Source organism: Curcuma longa, chromosome 8 (genome assembly GCF_044706935.1).
Source record: "Curcuma longa cultivar G26 ecotype Majalengka, Jawa Barat chromosome 8, ITB_CL_G26_1.1, whole genome shotgun sequence".
NCBI lineage: Eukaryota > Viridiplantae > Streptophyta > Magnoliopsida > Zingiberales > Zingiberaceae > Curcuma > Curcuma longa.
In genome coordinates this window covers 13,894,953-13,916,302 of record NC_133868.1, presented here as the reverse complement: position 1 = coordinate 13,916,302, position 21,350 = coordinate 13,894,953, and the positions used below count along the sequence as shown (strand labels likewise).

General features: G+C 34.6%; 2 protein-coding genes across 4 annotated transcripts; both read left to right on the top strand.

Annotated features, from left to right (window-relative positions):
* The first annotated feature begins 13,625 nt into the window (after nt 1-13,625).
* Nucleotides 13,626-18,146, top strand: LOC141832835 (protein argonaute 16-like). Of its 3 annotated transcripts, XM_074720209.1 has the most exons (8): nt 13,626-13,718; nt 14,343-14,412; nt 16,982-17,074; nt 17,148-17,255; nt 17,357-17,419; nt 17,549-17,683; nt 17,761-17,932; nt 18,005-18,146. In XM_074720209.1, exons 3-7 carry the CDS (start codon nt 17,009-17,011, stop codon nt 17,794-17,796), a joined length of 408 nt encoding a protein of 135 aa, XP_074576310.1. In that variant the 5' UTR covers nt 13,626-13,718; nt 14,343-14,412; nt 16,982-17,008; the 3' UTR covers nt 17,797-17,932; nt 18,005-18,146. The 3 variants fall into 3 exon arrangements, with proteins under 3 accessions (XP_074576310.1, XP_074576311.1, XP_074576309.1); XM_074720210.1 differs by lacking the exon at nt 16,982-17,074; XM_074720208.1 differs by lacking the exons at nt 13,626-13,718; nt 14,343-14,412 and having other exon boundaries at nt 16,930-17,074.
* On the top strand, nt 15,042-16,871 carry LOC141834069 (uncharacterized). Its single transcript, XM_074721517.1, has one exon. The coding sequence runs from the start codon at nt 15,042-15,044 to the stop codon at nt 16,869-16,871; it is 1,830 nt and encodes a 609-aa protein (XP_074577618.1).
* Nucleotides 18,147-21,350: the final 3,204 nt, after the last annotated feature.

Below are 21,350 nucleotides of genomic sequence, written 5' to 3'. Positions count from 1 at the left end.
CTATTATTAACCGTTAAAATTGCTGAAATTGGTTGGCATGTGATGGTCGACCACGTGGTCACCACACCATGTGGTGGTTGACCACGTGGTCGACCACCATGTGTAGTGAGAAATCCAGTACAATTCGACTGATATCGTGTACAAATTTAGAAAATTTGAGTATATAGTTCCACCATGATGTTGAGTCAACCTGCCAAGGGCAAGTGTACTCTCGGTAGAAAATAAAAAAATTTTAGTCTACATTTTGAGAAATCCAGTATAATTCGACTGTTATCAAGTACAAATTTAGAGATTTTGAGTATAAAGTTCCACCATTATTATTTCACTACCTTATAAAAACTTACTCTTGAGGCAACCACACATATACATGACTTAGTAGCCAAGTAGGGAAGCATGTCACTTGGTGAGAGTGCCACTATTAGTACCACAAGGAAAGTCATGCCAAGAGTAAGTATACTCTCGGTACAAAACAGAGAAATTTTGGTACACATTGTTGGAATTTCAGTTCAAATCGACAGAGATCGAGTACGATTTCATTTAATTTCATAGGTGAACTAAAATGTCAAGAGCAAACAGTTTATTTGCTGAAAATATATGCAAAATTTGAGTATATATTATGGAAATTAAAGTATGATTTTGTTTATATTGAGTATAATTTGACGAAATTTGAGTATAAAATTCTGGCAGCATCTCCTCCCACAAATTTGATAGAAATAAACATTATGTATTGAACAAAACATATCATTCAATGATATAAGGTAGAGCAAATACATAATAAGATCTTCAAGTCACTAACCAAAATGATTATCTATAGATATCACACAAGTTTTAAACATCACATGAACTAGTATCGAGCTCATATTACATAAAATCTACATTAAAGTCAATGACTTAACAGAAAAAGATTCTTAAAGCAACAACAAGCCATGAATGCTGCCGCTGGATTGAATACACCTTCTTGTAGTTGTATCCATGTCTCTTCTTTGTTCTATCCTCCTCCTTTTCCTGTATATTGAAAAATGTGTTACTATGGTGGATGCTCCAGCACTTCTTTTATCACGCTCTAGTAGGAGAAGGGCATTCCAGAGTTCTTTTCTTGTGCTGATGACAGTTGGAAGATGTTGTCTCCAATAATTGTCTTTCTTTGTTCCTTCTCGATGGGCATGATGTTGAAAGTCATATTCCTTGAGTTGGCAGATCTGTTCCAGTTCTCTGATACTGTGGAAGACTTGCTCCACTGCTTCTACTTCAATTTGGGTCATTCTTTTTCTGATGTTGTGGTCTTCAAGGTGTAAGATGGTCCTTCCGTTGGATTCTTGGCCCAGTTCCTCGTATTCACTAAGGAGTTCATAAGGCCTGCCAACCGGGTGGTTGCCTGAAGGTTGGGCTTTTCCTTGATCTGCTTCATCGCTTGCTCCACAGCCTCCATGACTTGGTCCTCCGGGTTCCATGCTTCCTGCACCAATATAACTCTATCTTATAGTATTAGTCACAAAAATCATATAATGCTAAAGATTTTGACTCTATTCCTGCACCAATATAACTCTATCTTATAGTATTAGTCCACAGCCTCCATGACTCCATTGCTATACTAATGGAAATAATTTCTAACATTAATCTAGAAAAATTATAATAAAATTGAGAGACTTGCTGAAAAATACTTAATGCAAGGGATTTGAGGATGTTTCTCCATTTAATCATATATAGCAATTTATATTCTTCTTTGTTGCTGTGTTTTCCTTTTTCATCTTCTTCTGTTTAAGTAGGAAGTTGGATTCCTTTTTTTGTTTATCATATGATAATACTCTCTTTTTTGGAGTTCAAGCTTCAATAGATTGATAATACATGAAAGAGTCAGAGATATCAGTTGACTGTTCTTTTTTACAGAAAGTGCATTGGATGACAATGAAAAATAAGGGCTATAAACAGTCAATAAAAGCTAAAAGGATGCAGTACAGAAACAGGGAAACCACAAACAATGTCACATGTTTGTCCTTCGAAGTGAGCTACAAAAATTATTTTACTTCTTGAAGCAGTAGTCAGCACATTTGTGGTATGGATTTGATGCATTTGCACAATTGGGGTTGATGATCTCCATGCCTACTTTCTCTGCCTTCTTGTCCTCCTTCCTCTCAATATTAACTAGATCAGTGTTTGTATCTTATGAGAAGAACCAAAACAAAATAAGACAAAGCATGACAAGAAAAACCACACTAGATTTAGCATGAATATGAAAATGAATGTTCAGGTTCAGTTTACAATTTTCAGAAAATAAGAAACGAGAAAGTAAATTGTTTGCAAGTGCAATTTCCTTGAAGAGCAATATTCTGAAGATTGGTGGTATGGATTAGATGCATTTCTGCAATTAGGAGCGAGATTTCTTCCTGCAATTGCTTTATCAGTTTCTTCTTCATGCTTCGCTCCTTGTTGAAAGGAAGAAACTAAGAGCAGAACAATGCTGCAGTTTCATAAGCAAAATAAATGAGGAATAGCTTGGGAAAAAGATGTTGCATTTCTATTATCAAAATTTGAAATATTTTGAAGTTCAACTGTGAGATTCTTAGATGCAAACCGAAAAAAATTCGGCCTTTTCTTCAAGCATCAGTTCTAGCGAAAAGGAGGAACAGGAGAAAGCAACAGACTTACTCGATTCTCTTCCCTTTGTTCTTTCGCCCTGGGGGTTCTTGTCCAACAGTAGTCAGCACATTGATGGAATGAATTAGAGGCGTTTCTACAGGAAGGATCTACTTTTTGGGCGAAGCAACTAGACCTCGATTTTCCTCATGTGGTTCCCCAATTTGACCTGCACAGAAAAATTAAGAAATTTACCAATTTTTGAGGTGAAGCTCTCGATCAATGGATTTCGACGCTTGCTTCAGTTTGGGCGCGTATGCTCTTGCTTCAATCTCATCGTCGGTGTGAGATGGTGTCACCGTTCAGGGTTTGGACAAGGAAACGGAGATTGTGCCATCAACAAATGGAGGAAAAGGAAATGGTGGAAAACCAATTAGGGTTTTGAGGATGGTGTCGTCGAGAAGAAGAAAAATGTTGGTTAGGGTTTTGAAGAAGGTCTCGCCAGGAAGAAAAAGGAAGAAGGCAGGCGGGTCGTGGCTTGTGAACGTAGGGAAAGAAGGAGTGAAATGAGATGCGTGTCTCATGAACAAGGGAGAAGAAGAGATAGGGAAGGGGTAATTTTGTAATTTCATGTATTGGGGAGTTGAAACAAATTTTTGGGTACTGCATGTAAAGAAAATCATGGGTGGGGACTGATCACAAAGGTGAGTTTGGGTTTGGGTATTTAAAAGCAAGTTCCCCTTAATAAATTTATGTGTTCGAATATATATTTGATTTTAATGACTTGATTGATTTGGTGGATCGATTGTCTTAAAATTTAAAATTTTAATAAGTAAAATTATTTTTGTACCTTTTTTATTAATGTTAAGTGCTAAATAAAAGTCTTTTATAAAAATAATTCTATGACCCTCCATTATTGGTAAATAGAAATTTTATTAAATTAAAATTTTTGTTGAAGTCAAAAGGATAGATTAGGCTTTGATTTAATATTATTTTTATTTATTTCTTGAGAAGATAAGTATGTGCATGGCTAGTGGGAATTTTAATTAAAATAATAGTTTTATTCTATAAATTCATGTACCTACTTCGTTTTATTTGAAAGGAGATGAGAGAAAAAGAGAGTGGAGAGTAAATAAGAAAAAAAAAGAATTTTAATTTTTATTTGGGATGGAGTGAATTAAAGGAGAGAAAGGTAAATTTTATTCTTTCATACTCATGGATGGTTAGAATTTCTTATACTTGAATTTGGAATGTAAGGAAAAAAACTCTAATTTGGAATGCAAAGAAGAAGAAGGGAAATTCAAAAATATTTTATTCTAATTTTATTCTTATTTTAACATATTAATTTTTAAATTAACTCATCTATTTAAATATCTCATCTTTGCGTCGTCGCTCCTTACATAACTCACACCGTCACCATCCAATGTCAAACCGCTCGTATTCTACGACGTCAACGTCGACGTCATCTCTCACCGTAAATCTTTTTGAGGACAAAACTCAAGAGGACAGAGACAGATAACTCTAATTTTCTTCTTCTCCTCTAATGATAGAGTACTTATCCCAAGAGCATGTGTTATCTACTTTAAGATCTTCTATATCCCAACTTTTATATGCAATATTGATAGAATTTTATAGTGTCTCATCCGTCCTCTACATACATTATTTTTGTAAGAAATGATGATATTTTTGTAACTTTATATATTTAATATTCATTTTTCTTTCTTTCCTCTCAAATAAGATAACACATATTATGTTAATAAACCTTCCATGCCTTTCAAACAAAAAAAATATAAATATTTATTTCTCCTCTTTTTCCCTTCCCTTTCTATTAATGAACTTTCACTCATCCTATCGAAACAGAGTGTTAAAGGTACACACCCAACCAAATTTACATAACTAACTAACACAGTTTGAGAGATATTTATTTTGGAGACCAACAGAAAATTAAAAATCATGATATGAGATTACGATAAGTAAAGTCTACTTGCTTTTATTTTATATATTCCAATGAATTTCAAAAGAAATTTTTGATCGCATGAAAATACAAGTTATTGGTACCCACTTAAAATTTCGAATATACTTGTTATATTCTTTTAAAATGCATGTTTTATTTTATGTGGGTGATATCATTATGATTTAAAAACTCAAATTTAATGAAAATATGCAGAATGATTAATTTATTGTCCAAGCTTTTAGATGAAAATCGTTTGACGCGTTGTGGATCAGAAAAAGAACCTCATTATTATTCTCATTGTTGAAAGATTGTCTATGTCCTTAAAATCGGTCCATCTGTGATGTTGTTAATTTTAATTTTGGATGAGAGATATTTTATAATAAAAAATAAAATTGGATGAGACAAGTGAAGATCAAATCCATGCATTTGAGAAATGACATGAATTTGACAAAATGGCTGAGTGTTATTATACATACTAGCCTCAATGTCCAATGTACTGCAAAAGGACATTATACAAAATTTTAAGTAAACGTTTGGTGAACAAATTAGAAGTGTTCGTCAAGCTATTATGAAGAGCTTGATGTCTCTAAAATGGTGGAAGGTACCCCTGTGAGAGAGCATATGGGCAAGATGATGTCCTATGTTAATGAATTGGACATGCTTGGAGAAGGAATTGATGCTAGTACTAAAATTGATACGGTCCTAGCTGTAGGATGCTTGAGGGGATGATGAATAGCGTTTGTAATTTTACGAGTTGATAGATTGACTATTTCTAAATCAGAACAGGAGTAGGAGTATGCAACGGAAATTAAATTATTTGGTAACAAGCTAAACAAATCCTAACGCAATTAAGTAAAATATACAACAAATCAAGCAATTAATTGAACAGGCTTACCATGCAAGGATTAATAGAGTACTTAGCATAATAAACATGCAAATCAAGAAAATGCTAAATAGAAACTAATAAGCGATATTAATTAAATTAAAAATTAATTCTTATTTAAAATCTCTCTTTTTCAAAAAAATCTTTAGAAGTAGAGAAACCCTTTAAAAATAATCTAAAAATCAAGCACAATTAAATACACAATGTGTACGACAACTAAAAAGAAAGAAATTTTACGAGCCCTAGTTGTTGATTAAAGTTGAAGTTCATAAGCACAACGAGTCAACACAGAAGCACAAGAAGAGCACGAAGAAAGTAACAAAATTTTGATTCCATGAACAAGTACCTCAAACTTCCTTTTATAGAACTCATATTGATTTTGACACGACATTATTCCGATCGGTGGGAACCACTCCGGTCACCTAGATCTTGTTGACTTAGTTGCAAACTCTATCTCGTCAATAATGTTGTCTGCGGTCTCTGATCGCTTGGACTCCTTTCGAGGGCTTGGAGCATGGTCAAACTCCGAGCTTGATCGCATTCTCGGGATCACAGGATCACCTCATCTCCGATCGCCTAGAAGCCTTCTCCGATTGCTTGAACGTCGAGGTCACCCCTCTCCTCGGGCTGATCACTTGGAACCTCCCGACTCTATTAGTCGAGACTTCTCTCCAATTAGTCGCCTGAACTCCCTTTTGGTCATCTGAAACCGTTGAAATAACTTCTCTATATGATAACACGTAATGAGTAAATATAGTATTAAAAATAAACTCACTTACCTTAGTTAGATATGCAACTCTCAACTGACCTATTTAGACTTGTTGCCAAGATCTCAACTCCCAGCTAATTTTTTTGGACTTATTATCAAGACCTCAACTCCTAGCTGACTCGCTTGGATTTTTTTCACCTAGTTCTCAATTATGTCTTCCTTGTCTAGTTCCCAACCAGGTATTCTTTGCGTAATCCTATTAAGTCTTTCTACTATTTGATTCCCAACCAGATCTTTCTTACCTAGTCCCACTAGGATTTTTGGTTGTCTGATTTTCAACCAAGTTTTCCTTGTCTAGTCCCACAAGGATTGATTGGTTCCCAATAGCCCCACCAGATCTTAGTCATAATTTGATTTCTAACCAGAACTTCTCCTCATGTCAAGTTACTTCCAACTGCACACTTAACAAAATTGTTAGATTACAAATAGACCAATTTTAAACTTATTCATATATCAAAATATAGGTTTGATATGGTGCTCCTAACACCAACACTAACATCCTTACCTAATTCTTTAATCAATTTGTGTTTATAACATGAATAAAACGGATGCAAGTTTGACAGAGTTGCTCAATATGTGGCAAGCAATTGAAGACCTTATTAAGAGAGAAAAACCTAATATCAGGCTCACTAAAAAGTGACGAGAATCTTCTAAGTTTAAGCGGCAAAAACTTTAAGAAGAAGAAGTACAAGTTCACCAAAAGGTCTTATGGTGAAAAGTTGACTATGGACAATAAGAAAAAAGAAAAGCAAAGGAAATTGTTTCCATTACGGCTAGTAAGCCTAAACATTAGAAGAGAAATAATTGTTAGTATAAGGATCAATAGTTTATTCCTAGAATTTCGATATTTGATAATATAGCTAGATCTGATTAGTTTGACCAAGAGTTGATCTAAACAGGATCTAATATTTGGATGCGAGTGAAGTCTAGTCAGGTCAATTTGATCAAAAGACTAGTGAAAAATCCTAGTCAGTTGGACCGGATAGATCGAATAAGGAGAAGTTCTAATTGACACTAGGCAGGGAAAGTCTTAGTTGCGGCTAGGTAAAGAAAATCTTGATCTGGAGGATTGGCCAAGAAAGACCTAGTTTGGAGGATTGGGTAAAGACGTCTTGATCTGGAGGATTAGGCAAGGAAGTCCTGGTTGAAGGCTAGGTAGGAAGTCCTGATAAGTGAAGATGCGTAAGAAAAGTCTTGACTGGAGATTGGGCAAGAAAAAGTATAAACAATCAAGAGTGACTGGATGTTTGGCAGGTGAGAAGTCTACCTATGAAGTGACTAGTCCTAACTAGAGGTTAAGCAAGGAAAAATCCAAATAGGATGTTTGACAGGTGAGAAGTCTACCTATGGAAGTGACTAGTCCTAACTAGAAATTAGGCACAAGTAAGCCAGTAAATTAGAAAGGCTTAGGTAAGCCTAGTAAGTCAGATGGACTACAAGTAGGCTTAGATTGCTTGTTTATTTGTATACAGATCTTGCAGGGATCAGGAGATGGAAGCAAGATTGAAGAAGCATAGAAGGAGCAAACAGAAGTAGTCGAACCAAGTCCGGATCAACTCAAGTTAAATCCAAGTTGACTGGATCCGAGCGCTCGGATGTTACTTCAGGCGCCCTTGGATGGTCCAGATGCCCGGACGAAGAAGAATCGGTCCTGATAAAGATCGAAGAAATCAGATCGGATCACATTGGATCCAAGTGCTCGGATAAGAATCTAGACACCCGAAAAGGTCTATATAAGGGACCTCAGCGTGGAGCACTAGGCCAACATTAATTCTCATACGTCTTCATCCTACAGTACTACTAAACACGAACGAAGTCAAGATCGTATGACCGGGAAAGCTCTAGGAAAGGTGCGTTGTGCTCAAGACTTTCAGATCGATCACTACACGAACGTTTGGTTAATCTTTCTTAAGTCTTACTTTTGTATTTCATTGTTGTCAATTATTTGGACTATAAGATGGATTTCACCGCCTCCGGACACTATCCGGAAAGGAGACTATTAGTGGGCGGACGTCTTCCTGTGCATAGGCTTTAGACGTACTAATCCTGAAGGATTAAGAACTAAGTAAAATTTACGTGTCCTTGTATCTTTATCTAATTCCGCTACTAATCTGTAATAACATGAACGAACAACGAACACTATTCATTTCCTCCTCTTGTGCGCCCATCGGTCCTACAACAATCACTTTGATTTGGCTTCTCTTAAGAAAGATAAACCTTTTGAAGGTATGTCTAATTTACTTATCACTAAAACCAATTTAATGGATCGTACATATGATACTTGATGTATAGATACTGACACAACCTCATACATTTGTAATACGTTGTAGGGAACTTGGTTCGATTTCAAAACTTGCTACTTTTGGATAAACTTTTTTTATTTCAGTTCAAAAATTGTTATCCAGTTTAATAATGAGTTTTTCGTTTCTGGTTACTTGATGGTCTTTATTTTTTAAAACCTATAGATCATTCCATTAATAATATAGAGATTAATGATTCATCTAATGTACAATCTTTAAAAAGAAAAAGGGATGTTAATCATAGTCACCTTGATCGTACCAATAGGTTGGTATAAACTATATTCCTTTATAACTATTAAAGGTTGAGCCATACCCAACGTGCGAGCCTTGATCGCATTGAAAAGGAGTTAGAGCCACAAGCACATTAGAACCAATACATTCAGATGCATGTGTGCATGTGGTCCATTTAATCATGCTGCAAGAGAAGGTTTCTCGTAGCCCTCGGGGCATAATTAAGTTGGTTACAACAGAGCAGACAATACCCTCCTCTATCGTGACCAATTACAGTTTCTCGATTTACTTCCTCACAGATGGTCGTGGGGCCGACCGTGTGGAACCGCTGGGTGATAGATTCTACCTTTTACAGAACAAGAGATTAAGGTTTCTCATACTGTCACTTACTTTTATTGATGACTATTCTATTTTAAATATTATTATGTATATCTAAGGACATATGAATCGAAAGCCATTGAATAATAATAATTTAAAAAATTTTGATGTGAAGTGGACAAACAACTTTAAAAATGTATTAAAGAAATAGGGGGTCATCATGGTTTTGGACAAGATCACAATCAAAAAATAAGTTGGAGAAAATCATATTAGTTAATAACGAGAAACTAGGCTACATGGGTTAGTGTCATCACCTAATTGACATAAAGGAGACGCTATGAAAATTTAATGACGAAAAAACTGAAGAACACCAAATACGACCTAGGGTTGGACAGAGCCAACGAACTAGACCTCAAGAAGGATATTTGAGGCTACAGGATGGAAGCGAACTTGATCCTAGAGTTTGGTGGCTAGCTAATAGAGATCGAACAAGCTAAGGGAGTATTCAATTCGACGGATGGAGAAAGGTTGTGGGCGGGAGGAAATTAAGTTGCTAGTGCAAGCAACTATTTCGTGTTGGAATCGGTAGTGTGAGATGGTTGGAGGCTTAAGGGGACATGAATATGGATGGATTCTTCTCGTAATGTTAGCACACAAATATAATATACATTAATGGAATTGAAAACAAACAAGAAATATCAATGCTAGCGCAATCGTTTACATGATTTGAAACTCACATTCCTACTCCATGACTTATGATCATCCGATAGATCATTCCTAAAAGCTCTCTGTACTTTCTCATTCTTTGACTTCTTATGTTGGTGAACAAAACTATAAGGATGTTATAATTGAGGCTTATAGGAGTTTCTAATGAGCTCGTATAGTAATGAATATTAACTATAAATGTCTCTATTTTCTCTACTTTGATAAATGCTTTTAGTTAGACTTGATCGTTCTACTATGTTATCGTCGACCAATCGAATGATGCACTGTAGCTATTAAGTCATCTAACCATTGTCGTACAACTTTTTCTTATCAACGGTTCTCTCTAATCTTTTTAGTGCAACTTCAATAGACTAATCTATAATTAGCCAACTCCCCCAATCAACTTAGTCATGAATAGAAATATGTCATTTATTAGTTGCTCATCTTATATCGATTGCCTAATTGATTTTGCCACCATCAATTGACTGAACTTTCCCAACAGCGGATTAACTCCAAATTCAACCTGAACAAAATCATTCTATTCGTTGGCTAGAGTGCTTCCATCAACTACCTAATTGACTTAACCACTAATTGATTGAACATACCCTTCCACCAATTGGATCATCAATATAATCATTTTAATAGTCGAGTCTCCTTAAGTTGATATATACTCTCTCTCAAGTATATATCCCTCAAATTCTCAACTCATCGAGGAGTTTTACCTTGTAGCTCTTCACCATGAGGTCGTCTCTCAGTAGGATTCTTATCCATCAAATGCATTAGATGAGCCCTTAGCTCTACGTGTCATCCTTCACACTCTGCCTATGCAATTCATCTCCACTAATATTAACTACACTTCGATGCACTTCATCCTACATTCCCTCTATCTTATATCATCCTTCTTTAATCTCTTCAAAATTTGAGGCATTAAGTATCCATCAACTTGGTTGCACTAAATCTTCTCTATGTGTATATTCACCTAGTCATGCACAAGTCAAATGCATATATCAAACATAGCATATGTCGTAACTTAAACTCTTTGTTCAAATAACAAAAACCTATGATAATCTCGATCACTTAAGACTTAATTGCACTAATAATATCTTTTTGATATTTAACAATATATTTAGATTAAGTAAATCATGAAATGAAATTGAAACTTAAGCTAGACTACTCCAATAGTCAAAAGTTTTAAATTTCATGTTTCAAATTTAGTGAGGAATTAAATTTCTAACTTAAATTTTATCATTTCTCTCTTTCACGCACATAAAAAGATTTCATTAAAATCATCTAAAATCGTGAAAACAACCATAAACTTTATTTCAAATTCCTATTAGAGATCTAAATGGAATCTCCTAGTTTATTTCAACAAAATCAAGTTGAAATTTACAAACCTCAAATTTCCTATTATGATTTAATCAACTACATTTAGATGTCGACAAATCAAGATGTCAATCGACTATTCACCTTAGCGGCACTATCATACTAAATCCAAAATAAATAAATAATTATATAAATTTTAAAAAATATTAAAATTTTACAAATACACTTGTTTTAAATCACCTTATCAGGAAAAATTAATTTTCATGAAAATTCTTTTTTATTTTTGACATTGATCATTTTTTAACAAAAAAATAAAAAATATTCAATGATGTATCAACTTCAAGGCCATTGTTTTGAAATCTTATATTTGAAAAATAATAACCCTAAAATTTTAAAATATTAAATTATATTTTCAAAATAAAATTTTAATCCGGTCTTAGAATCTTGAAATACATTAATCTTTCCCATAGTCAATGGTCATTGATACTTCTAAAACTCATAAAGATTGCTCAAGCATTATGAACTAATAGTATCATTCTAACATCTCACGTGGCATGTAGGTTCCTCAATGCAAAAATCAAAATTTTTCTATGATTTTGTGTGAGGTGTAATGAGTATTCTTAACTTAGCTATGTGAACATGGAATTCTACCCAAGCTAAGTATCAAGTCAACTATGTATAATAGACTTTGAGTGAAGTCCACTAAGGTTGACAACCTTAGGATACTCTAAGAACTAAGGATGAATTGGGGACCCAAAAGAGGCTATGCCAAATCGATTTTACCAAATACTCCTTTGAAATCCATTTCCTACATTCCCTCTTTATCATTACCCTCTAATAATTAGAGAATGGTAGCCTTCTCATTCTTAGATCCCTATTATCTTAGTTACTTTTAGTTAAAATTTACTCTTTAGAGCTAATAATAAATTTCTCTATAGCTAACATAAGGATTTCTACTTATTCTCTTAGCCCCTATTTTCTTCCTCCAAATTTTACAATTTATCACTAGGGGAAGCACCTTACTCTTCTTTTGTTCTTCGTCTTCTTTAGCATCTTCTTTACATCGCTCTTGCCAAGATTTAGTTTTCTAAAAGATTTACCTATTTGTCTTACAATGTAGACCTCTTGTTGCTATTCATGGAGGAGGACATGGATGATTACTCAAATACTTCTTTTCTTGCTTGCCACAAGGGCTACATCTCTTCTTTTAGAACCTTCTATTTTGCAATTATTGATTTGTACAATTTTATATTAGAAAAGACTACATACCTCAAGGTTCCTAAATACATAAAAAGGATTACCTAGACTGATGAAAAATTTCTATGGGATCAGACCAATCACCTCCAAAATTAATCAGTTCGAAGAGCTAAATACCTGGAATACTAAAAAAAATTTAACCATAGATACTCATTGAAGTTCGCAGGAAGGCAGTGATATCACTCCTATGCATGCCCGGTTTGATATAGTTTTATGCTTGTCAAATTGTTAATTAATTTCTTGATTCTAACATGCACACTGGCCACCTTCTTGCTATTCCCATCTCGAGGCTATTGATTTAGGCTCTTAAGAGGTCTTGTTTTACCAACTTGGTCTCCATCGTCCCTTTGTATAATTCTATTAGTTTCTCTCCTAATTCTTCTGCAAACTCATATGCTCCAATTTAGTTGATTTCGTGTGTGGGGAGAACATTCAACAAATGATATTTAGCTTTGTTATTTATTGTGTACTCCTCTCTTTGTTTCTTCATCCATTGACTCTCCAAAATTTTCCTGTCATCATCCTTAGGTACTTCAAACTATTCTTTATGATATGCATCATATTGAAGTCAATTTTGAAGATTATCTATTCATCGTTTCCACATGAAAAATTCTCCCATGAACTTCAATGGGTGAATGGTCTATCAAACTATTGTCATGCTTTTTTGACAATTAGTCCACAGAAGAAAAAATCAACTCTGATACCAATTGTTGTGACTGGCAGTGTGAGATAGCCAGAAGCTAGAGGTGGATGATAACACACAAATGCAATATATAACAGAATTAAAAACACACAAGGAAAACCAATGCTAATGTTGTTTTTTATGTGGTTCAAAATTCTCATTCCTACTACACAATCTATAATCCTTGAGCAAAGTACACTAAAAACCCTCTATATTTTTTCACTCGATCTTCTTTTTAGAAGTGGAGAAATCTCATACAAGTTTATAAGGGTATTACATTGAGGCTTAACATTGAAAAGAAAAGAGGTCACAAGGAGCTCAGAAAATTACACAAATATAGCCAGGGGCGGAGCTTGCCTGGGCCCAGTGTGGGCCCACACTGGGCCCGAACAAAAAAAAAATATTATATATTTTTAAGTTTCTTTTTTTGCCCTAGTTTGTTTTCGCCCCTTCGCCCCTTCTCATCGAAACCAGCGCCTTCCTCCTCCCGCTGTTGCAGCTGAACTGCCGAAGCCCTCCTCCCCCGCAAGCCTCGCCGCCTCTGCTCCGCCTCCCCCACCGCTGAGCAGAAGCCTCCCCCACCGCTGCCCTGGTGCCGTCCCCCACCGCTGGCTCCGCCTCCCCTTTCTCCCCCGCGGTTCTGGTGCCTCCAAAGCCAAACGAGGTAGAGGGCGGCCACGCGGCTCCGGAAACCGCCAACTCCTTGCGGCTCTCGCCTCTCGGTAATAACCAAAACCCCTAAAGGCCTAAACGATGAAGAAGAGTACCTTTTTCTCATGATGAAATTAGGAAGCTAAATAGGAAAAAACCATGATATTTTTCCAATGCTACTTGTTCCCTTGACTTTCCAATCTCAAATTTGCTTCCATTTTGGTGGTTTTGAAGGGAGAAAAATCACTCAACCATTGTGTCTAGAAAAGAGTTGTCTGTTATTTCAGAACATAGCCTCTAAGGGCAGGAGGCTGAAACTTTTGGAAAATTAGAGGAACCAAACATTTTAAAAAAAAACACCCTACAGAATAAATTTTATAGTTTTGTACTATCTCAAATCTCAATTGGCCAGATATGTTTTATAGTTGTGATGATCTTTTAAACCAATAGTTGCATGTATATTTTATACTTGATTCTGAATTTCTGATAAGTCAAACAAGTAGACATACTTCAGCAACCATTAATACAGAACTGAGTTTATAGAGGCAATTAGGCATATACCTTATTTTCCCACTCGAATTATATCCACATGTTTCTAAATTGCACATCAGCACAAGTAGCAGGAGATGTAGTTCATGATGGGTTTAATTTTTCTAACTATTTTTTTCTTCTAATTATGGGTTTATGTTTGCTAGATTGAATTTTGGAGCAACCAATACCGTTGATTGAGCAGCCATATCTTGGGAAGCAAATTGGCCAATTGAGGTAGACTCTTACCCCTTTCTCTAATTGTTAATTTATTATTTATTTAAGTGTGATTGTTGTTTATTTATTTATTTATTTATTGATCTTAGGAAAACATTATGTCAACAATGCATAAATTTTTCAAAAGGAAAGCTCTAGAATTAGAAGAACAAAATATTGGAGATGTCACAATTGAATTTGATTTTTCACAATTACCGACAGATCCTGGATTAAGGATTCCAATTTGTTCTTATAATGCTAACATTAGGGATCAAGTTCGAAGGATATATTTGCAAAAAGGTCCATGCCAACCTTCATGTTATGAATTCCCAAAACGAAAATTTGGAGTAAGTCAATTTAGACGGTTCAATCCTTCTTGGTTTAAGGAATTTGGTGATTGGTTGGAATATAGTATAGAAAAAGATGCCGCATATTGTTTATATTGCTATCTCTTCAAAACAACTAAAGGAAAACAAGCAGGAGGGGAGACTTTTGTTAGTGAAGGATTCACAAATTGAAAGAGTAAAGATAGATTAAACATTCATGTTGGCCAACATGATAGTGAACATCATAAAGCTCGAATGAATTGTGAAGCTTTGATGAATCAAGATGCACATATTCAATCAATTTTGCACAAACAATCAAAGCAAATGCGGAATGATTATCGTATTCGTCTTAATGCTTCAATTGATTGTATTAGAGTTTTATTACGACAAGGGCATTCATTTCGGGGTCATGATGAGACTGAAGGTTCTCTTAATCCGGGTAACTTTCTTATTCAATTGGAGTTTTTAGGTGCTCATAACAAAGAAATTAATGATGTGATATTGAAAAATGCTCCTAAAAATTGCAAGTTAACATCACCTGATATTCAGAAGGATATAGTAAGTGCTTGTGCAACTGAAACAATTAATGTTATTATTAGAGATCTTGGTGATTCATTATTCTCTATTTTAGTTGATGAATCTCGTGATGTGTCAACAAAGGAGCAAATGTCAGTTGTTTTGCGCTATGTGGATAGTAGTGGGCATGTAAATGAGCGTTTTATTGGAATTGAACATGTTACTAGTACTACAGCACTTTCACTTAAAGCTGCTATTGATAAAATGTTCTCTAGATATAATTTGAGCATATCTAAGTTGAGAGGACAAGGTTATGATGGAGCAAGTAATATGCAAGGTAAATTCAATGGTCTAAAAGCACTCATTTTAAATGAGAACCCATGTGCATTTTATATACATTGCTTTGCTCATCAACTTCAACTAGCTCTTATTGCTGTGGCCAAGAAAAATCTTCCGATTTCTAATTTTTTTCGTATTGTTGGTGATGTGGTCAATGTTGTTGGATCATCCTGCAAACGTTCTGATCTTCTTAAGGAGAAACATTCAGATTTTATTGTTGAGGCATTGGATAGGGGTGAAATTTCAAGTGGTCGGGGACTTAATCAAGAAACTACCCTTCAACGTGCTGGAGATACACGTTGGGGGTCACATTATAATTCTTTGATCAGTTTGATTTCTATGTTCTCTGCTGTTAGTGATGTGTTTGAAATGATTTCAGATGATGATTCCAGTTCCCCTGATCAAAAAACCGAGGCATATAATTTATTGGAGTCAATACTTTCCTTCGATTTTGTATTCAATTTACACTTGATGAAACAGGTCTTAGGGATTTCGAATGAATTGTCAGCATCATTACAAAAGAAAGATCAGGATATTGTAAATGCAATGGATTTGGTTCAAGTATGCAAACAACGACTTCAAAATATGAGAGATAATGGTTGGGATTCATTTTTAGAGAAAGTTCATCATTTTTGTCAAAATCATTACATTGATTGTCTCCAAATGGATGATATGTTCACACGTTGGGCACCACGTGGTCGTCCCCATCGTAATGCACCAGAAGTGACAAATTTACATCATTATCGAGTTGATTTATTCTATGGTGTTATTGATATGCAACTTCAAGAGTTAAATGATCGTTTTTCAGTGGCAAGTACAGAGTTACTTCTTTGTATAGCTTGTTTGTGTCCACAAAATTCTTTTATGGCTTTTGACAAGCAAAAATTATTGAAACTGGCTGAGTTTTATCCACAAGATTTCTCAAGATTTGATCTCCTTACACTTGATGATCAACTTGAAACTTATATATGTGATATGCGTTCTAACAAAGCATTTCAAGGATTGAAAGACCTTGGTGATCTTTCAGAGAAGTTAGTTATGTCAAAGAAAAGTATGGTGTATCCATTGGTTTTTAAACTTTTGACATTGGCATTAATTTTACCTGTTGTGATTGCGACGGTAGAGAGAGTATTTTCTGCCATGCGAATTGTGAAAGATAAGTTGCGCAATCAGATGAGTGATGATTGGATGAATGATAGTCTTATTGTCTATGTGGAGAAAGAAATATTTCTAACGGTTGATAATGATGCTATTATACAAAGGTTTCAAAATATGAAGACCCGAAAAGAACAATTATAAGGTAATTATTTTATAATATTTTGCTATTATTTTTTTAGTTTTCTATTCTTGAGAATATTTTGTTTCACATTTTGATGACAAATGCTAATTTGATTTTGATTCAATTGCAGTTGAGTTTCATAGCTAAATATCTTTTTATGATGATGGTGGAATATATAGCTTTGTATATGCTATCACAGGAAAGAATCAGTGTGGTGACAAATGTAGGCTCTTTTGCTTTTATATGTACTTAATTGTAATTTTATGCATCATTGCTAATTATTCCTACTGTCACAGTTTCTAAAGAAAAATCAGTATGATGAGGATCCAATTCTTAGTGCTTGTGGTCTTTACATAGATAAGCAACTGATGAAGTTGGATGGTCGTGTTCTTCATGCACCAATGGTAGTCATCTGGGTTCTTGCCTAACATCCATATTGCTGAAAAATATGATTATTTTTGTGATACTGTACTATTCATTTAAATGACAAATTTTCTTAACATAGCTGAAGATTGGTAATGAGGAAGATCTTGTGCCTCGAAATGGACGATGGAACTTTAACCAAAAGGTAATTTTGCTATTCTCTGTCAACGGTACTCTCTACCATCAAGGTTAATTATTCTTGGGTCTCAATCCTCCATTATCAATTTCCTTTCTGATTTCCTATCCTAGTCTGAAATTAATTTGTCTTGTATAGTTGTATCAGAGACTATTGAGTCCTGTCAAAATTGGTCAAAAGGACCAGTATTGGGCTATTGTCAATTTTTCTGCTCGTTGTGATTTGAGTTACCTATCAAGGGAGCTTCTTAACTGTGCAAGAAATAAAGGAATTGTAGGTTCCATTTTCATGTTTATCTGAATTATTTTCTACTGCTGAGTCTATGTGACGTCTTTATTTGGTTTTCATAGCAAATGGAGCGGCCATACACGGTACACCATTATTGAAGAGGATCGACAATGGTTGAAATCTAGTCCTGTTGTAAGAGTGGAACGGATGTTTGAGAAGATGATGCCACGTATTCCAGAGAAACCACAATTTCTTCTTTGTGTCTTGCCTGAGAAAAAAATTCTGAAATATATGGTTAGATAATATTCCTCTCTAATTTGATTATTTTGAACATTACTAGAAATAGTTATACTATCTTCTCTGTAGGACCATGGAAGAAGAAGAATCTTGTAGAAATGGGTATTGTTACTCAATGCATCTCTCCTAACAAGATCAATGATCAGTATCTAACCAATGTCCTTAAAATAAATGCTAAGGTATGTAAGATAATTATGGATAGGTGTTTATTCTGTAGCCTAACAAGACATTTATTGAACTTCTATTATTAGATAATGAAACATAGTTATTCCTCACATGAGTTTTTTTTTAGGGCACACTCAATATATATGTTATTTAGTTAATGTTGATGTTTAATTTTAGAATATGCATAATTTTATGATTATAAAATTTAAATTTTATTTGATTGTATTAAATATATTATATTGTTGCCCACACTCGATCAATATCCTAGCTCCGCCCCTGAATATAGCAATAAACATTAGCTTTAAACTTCTCCAATTTCTCCCCATTTATAATCCTCTAATGCATTCGATTAAACTTTACTATTCTACTGTATTAAAATGCTGACTAGTCAATTATATTCCACCTGATTGATACATTGTAGCCGTTAAGTCATCTATCATTGTTACACAACTTTTTCTCATTAACAACTCTCTAATTTTTCTAGTACACAACTTCAATCAATTTGATGCTTCCATTAATTCAACTAATCTTTGATCAGTTGATTTCCCAATTGACTTAACTACAAACTGAAATATTTTATTCATTAGTTGATTATTTTAAATCGATTGCTTGGTTGACTTAGCCACCATTAATCGACTGGATTAACTTATTAGTCGACTAACTTCAAGACTAGCTCCAAGCAAAATCATTTTGTTCGCTAACTGAAGTTCTTAAATTAATTACCTAATTAACTCAATCACCAGTTGATTGAAAACACCCTTCAATTAAATGGATTGTTGGCTACGACCATTCTAAACGTTGAGTTCGCCAAAGTTGAATTCTATCCTCTTCTAGATACAACTCTCAACTTACTCCATGCCCTCATCTTTCATACTCCACCTACATAGTTTGCTTCCACCGACACAAGTGACACAGCTACACTCCAATGCCCCTTATCCTACATTACCTCGAATGGCCAAGGGGATCTTTGATCTCTTCGGACTTCAAACATTGTGTATCAATCACCCTTGGCCACACCAAGTATATATTCATCAAGTCTTATACGACTCAAAATACACATATCAAACACAATATATATATCCTAACTTAAACTGTTCATCTAAACATCAAAGTCTATTGACAACAATCTTTAAACAAAAATATGAAAACATAACGGTACCAAATAATTCCTGTTCCTCTGTTTTTACATCTCCATTTTTCAAGTAATTATACTGTATATTCTCCGTTTCCTAAACACCATATCAAGATGCTGAATTCCTCTAAATGCAAGTCAAAATACCATCGTAATGCCCCCAAGTAAACAAAAACAGTGACAATGAAGATGCCCTAAGTAAAAGAGATAAACAATATACTCATGTAACTTGCAATTCTTCAATATGGGAGGTGTCGACAAAGGCTTACTGATAGGCGTTTGAAGATTCCTCCATTTCAGCTTTGCTTAGATATTTCAATTTTCAAGTCATGATCATACGGAGTGCATCTGAAGAAACAGTATTGCAAGTCAATCTGAGTTTAATTTTCTGGGACTACTGGATTGACTGAGGACATAAACACCTAGTATGATGAGAATAGCGCCTAAAAACCACTGCATTTAAAAATTATATGTTAGATTTTTTTTTCAATTAATAACAAAAACTATATGTTAGAAAGTAGAAAGCTGATAAATAGGAAATAAGAATTTACTGGTAAGCCTGCCATACATAAGTGTGTTTATCCTCTCATGTTCATCATATTGGAGCAAAAGCAGCCACATTACAATAGATTCCAAGTTGCAGTGTAGTTGTAGAGTACAATTATTCCGCTTTAACATTCTCAAGAATCCAGAACACTAATATCCTATCGAACAAATGGCATTAATGAATTGCTTTAGGTGCACAAAATAGTAACTCGAAGGACTTCTTTCCTTGGATGAAGTGGATGAATAGGATGCAACAGGAGAGGGAGTCAAGGGGAACTGAAAGCAACAAAGTTTACACAAAACAAACCATCTATCTCTTCTTGTCCTCTTCCTTCTTACTCTTCCACCCAAATAAACACACGTCAAATTTGTCTTCATTTATGCAGAATGTCTTGCAATATTAATCATATTTAAAAACTGTTATTTGCATAATAAAATGTCCTAATTTTAAAGTTAAATTCATCACTGATATCCTAAAAGGAACATAATTTGAGGACAAGCTTCTACAGATAACAAAAATGACGGTTGAAAATCCAACTGAATGGTAACAGGTTATTTTGCCTCCATACACAACCAAATTAGAAATGCAAGTTGTAACAAGGATACTGCTTCTCGCTCCTATGGTTCAGATGAATTATCAGCAAGTACAATGAAATTCCAAAAGCAATTGTATTTTTGGATTTTAGATGGATAAATTATACATATATAATAGAAATAGATTACCTGTGAATGTAACGGTTCTTCAAAGAGAAAAAACCCAGCTAGACCTGAGGTTAGAAAATTAGCAGCAAAGTTTGTAACTGTTGCTTGCAGAGAAGATAAAGCTTTAAGGCTACTGACATAGCATCCCCACATCATGACATTGAACAATATAACTAGGCCATATCTCAGGAACTGCAAATACACAAGAAATATCAGTGCAAGGTAGAAATGGTAGATGCCTACTTAAAAAGCTTGAGCATACTTATATTGAAACATTACCAACTAATTCTAAAATAGTGTAGCAATTGCAAGATGGATGTGCCAGTGTTGAATGGATAAACTTTGTGGTCAATTACAAATGTCAAAGGATAAGGGTTGAACTAATTGTAGATTTTGCAAGTTTACGGTACCAAATGCACTTTGGTAAATGACGTTTTCTACAGAATATCATTTTTCATAACTTATATTTCAGCCAAAGACGGCCATATTGGTTCAGAGGAAAAATTCCTGTGGAATTTATGGAAACCACATCGGAGCCATGAACTTATGTTTTAAGGTGATAAAAATTGGATACTTTTGGCCAACCTCACAAGATGAGGATACACACTTTGTGGAAAAAATTGAAATTTGTTAGAAATTTATTATGGTGGTTCAGAAGCCCATGTAGAGTTGACACCAGTTGATAGCGTTTAGCATTCTATCAATGGGAGTTAATATTTTGAAGTCTTTTGGCAGAGAAATGGTCATAAATGTTTCTAATGGGAGGAGTTAATCACTTCTTGAAGTGAGTGAAATTCAAACCAATTCAAACATAACTAAGAACCAATATAGGACATCTTGTATCAAGTTCAGGTTACCTATAGTAATGGA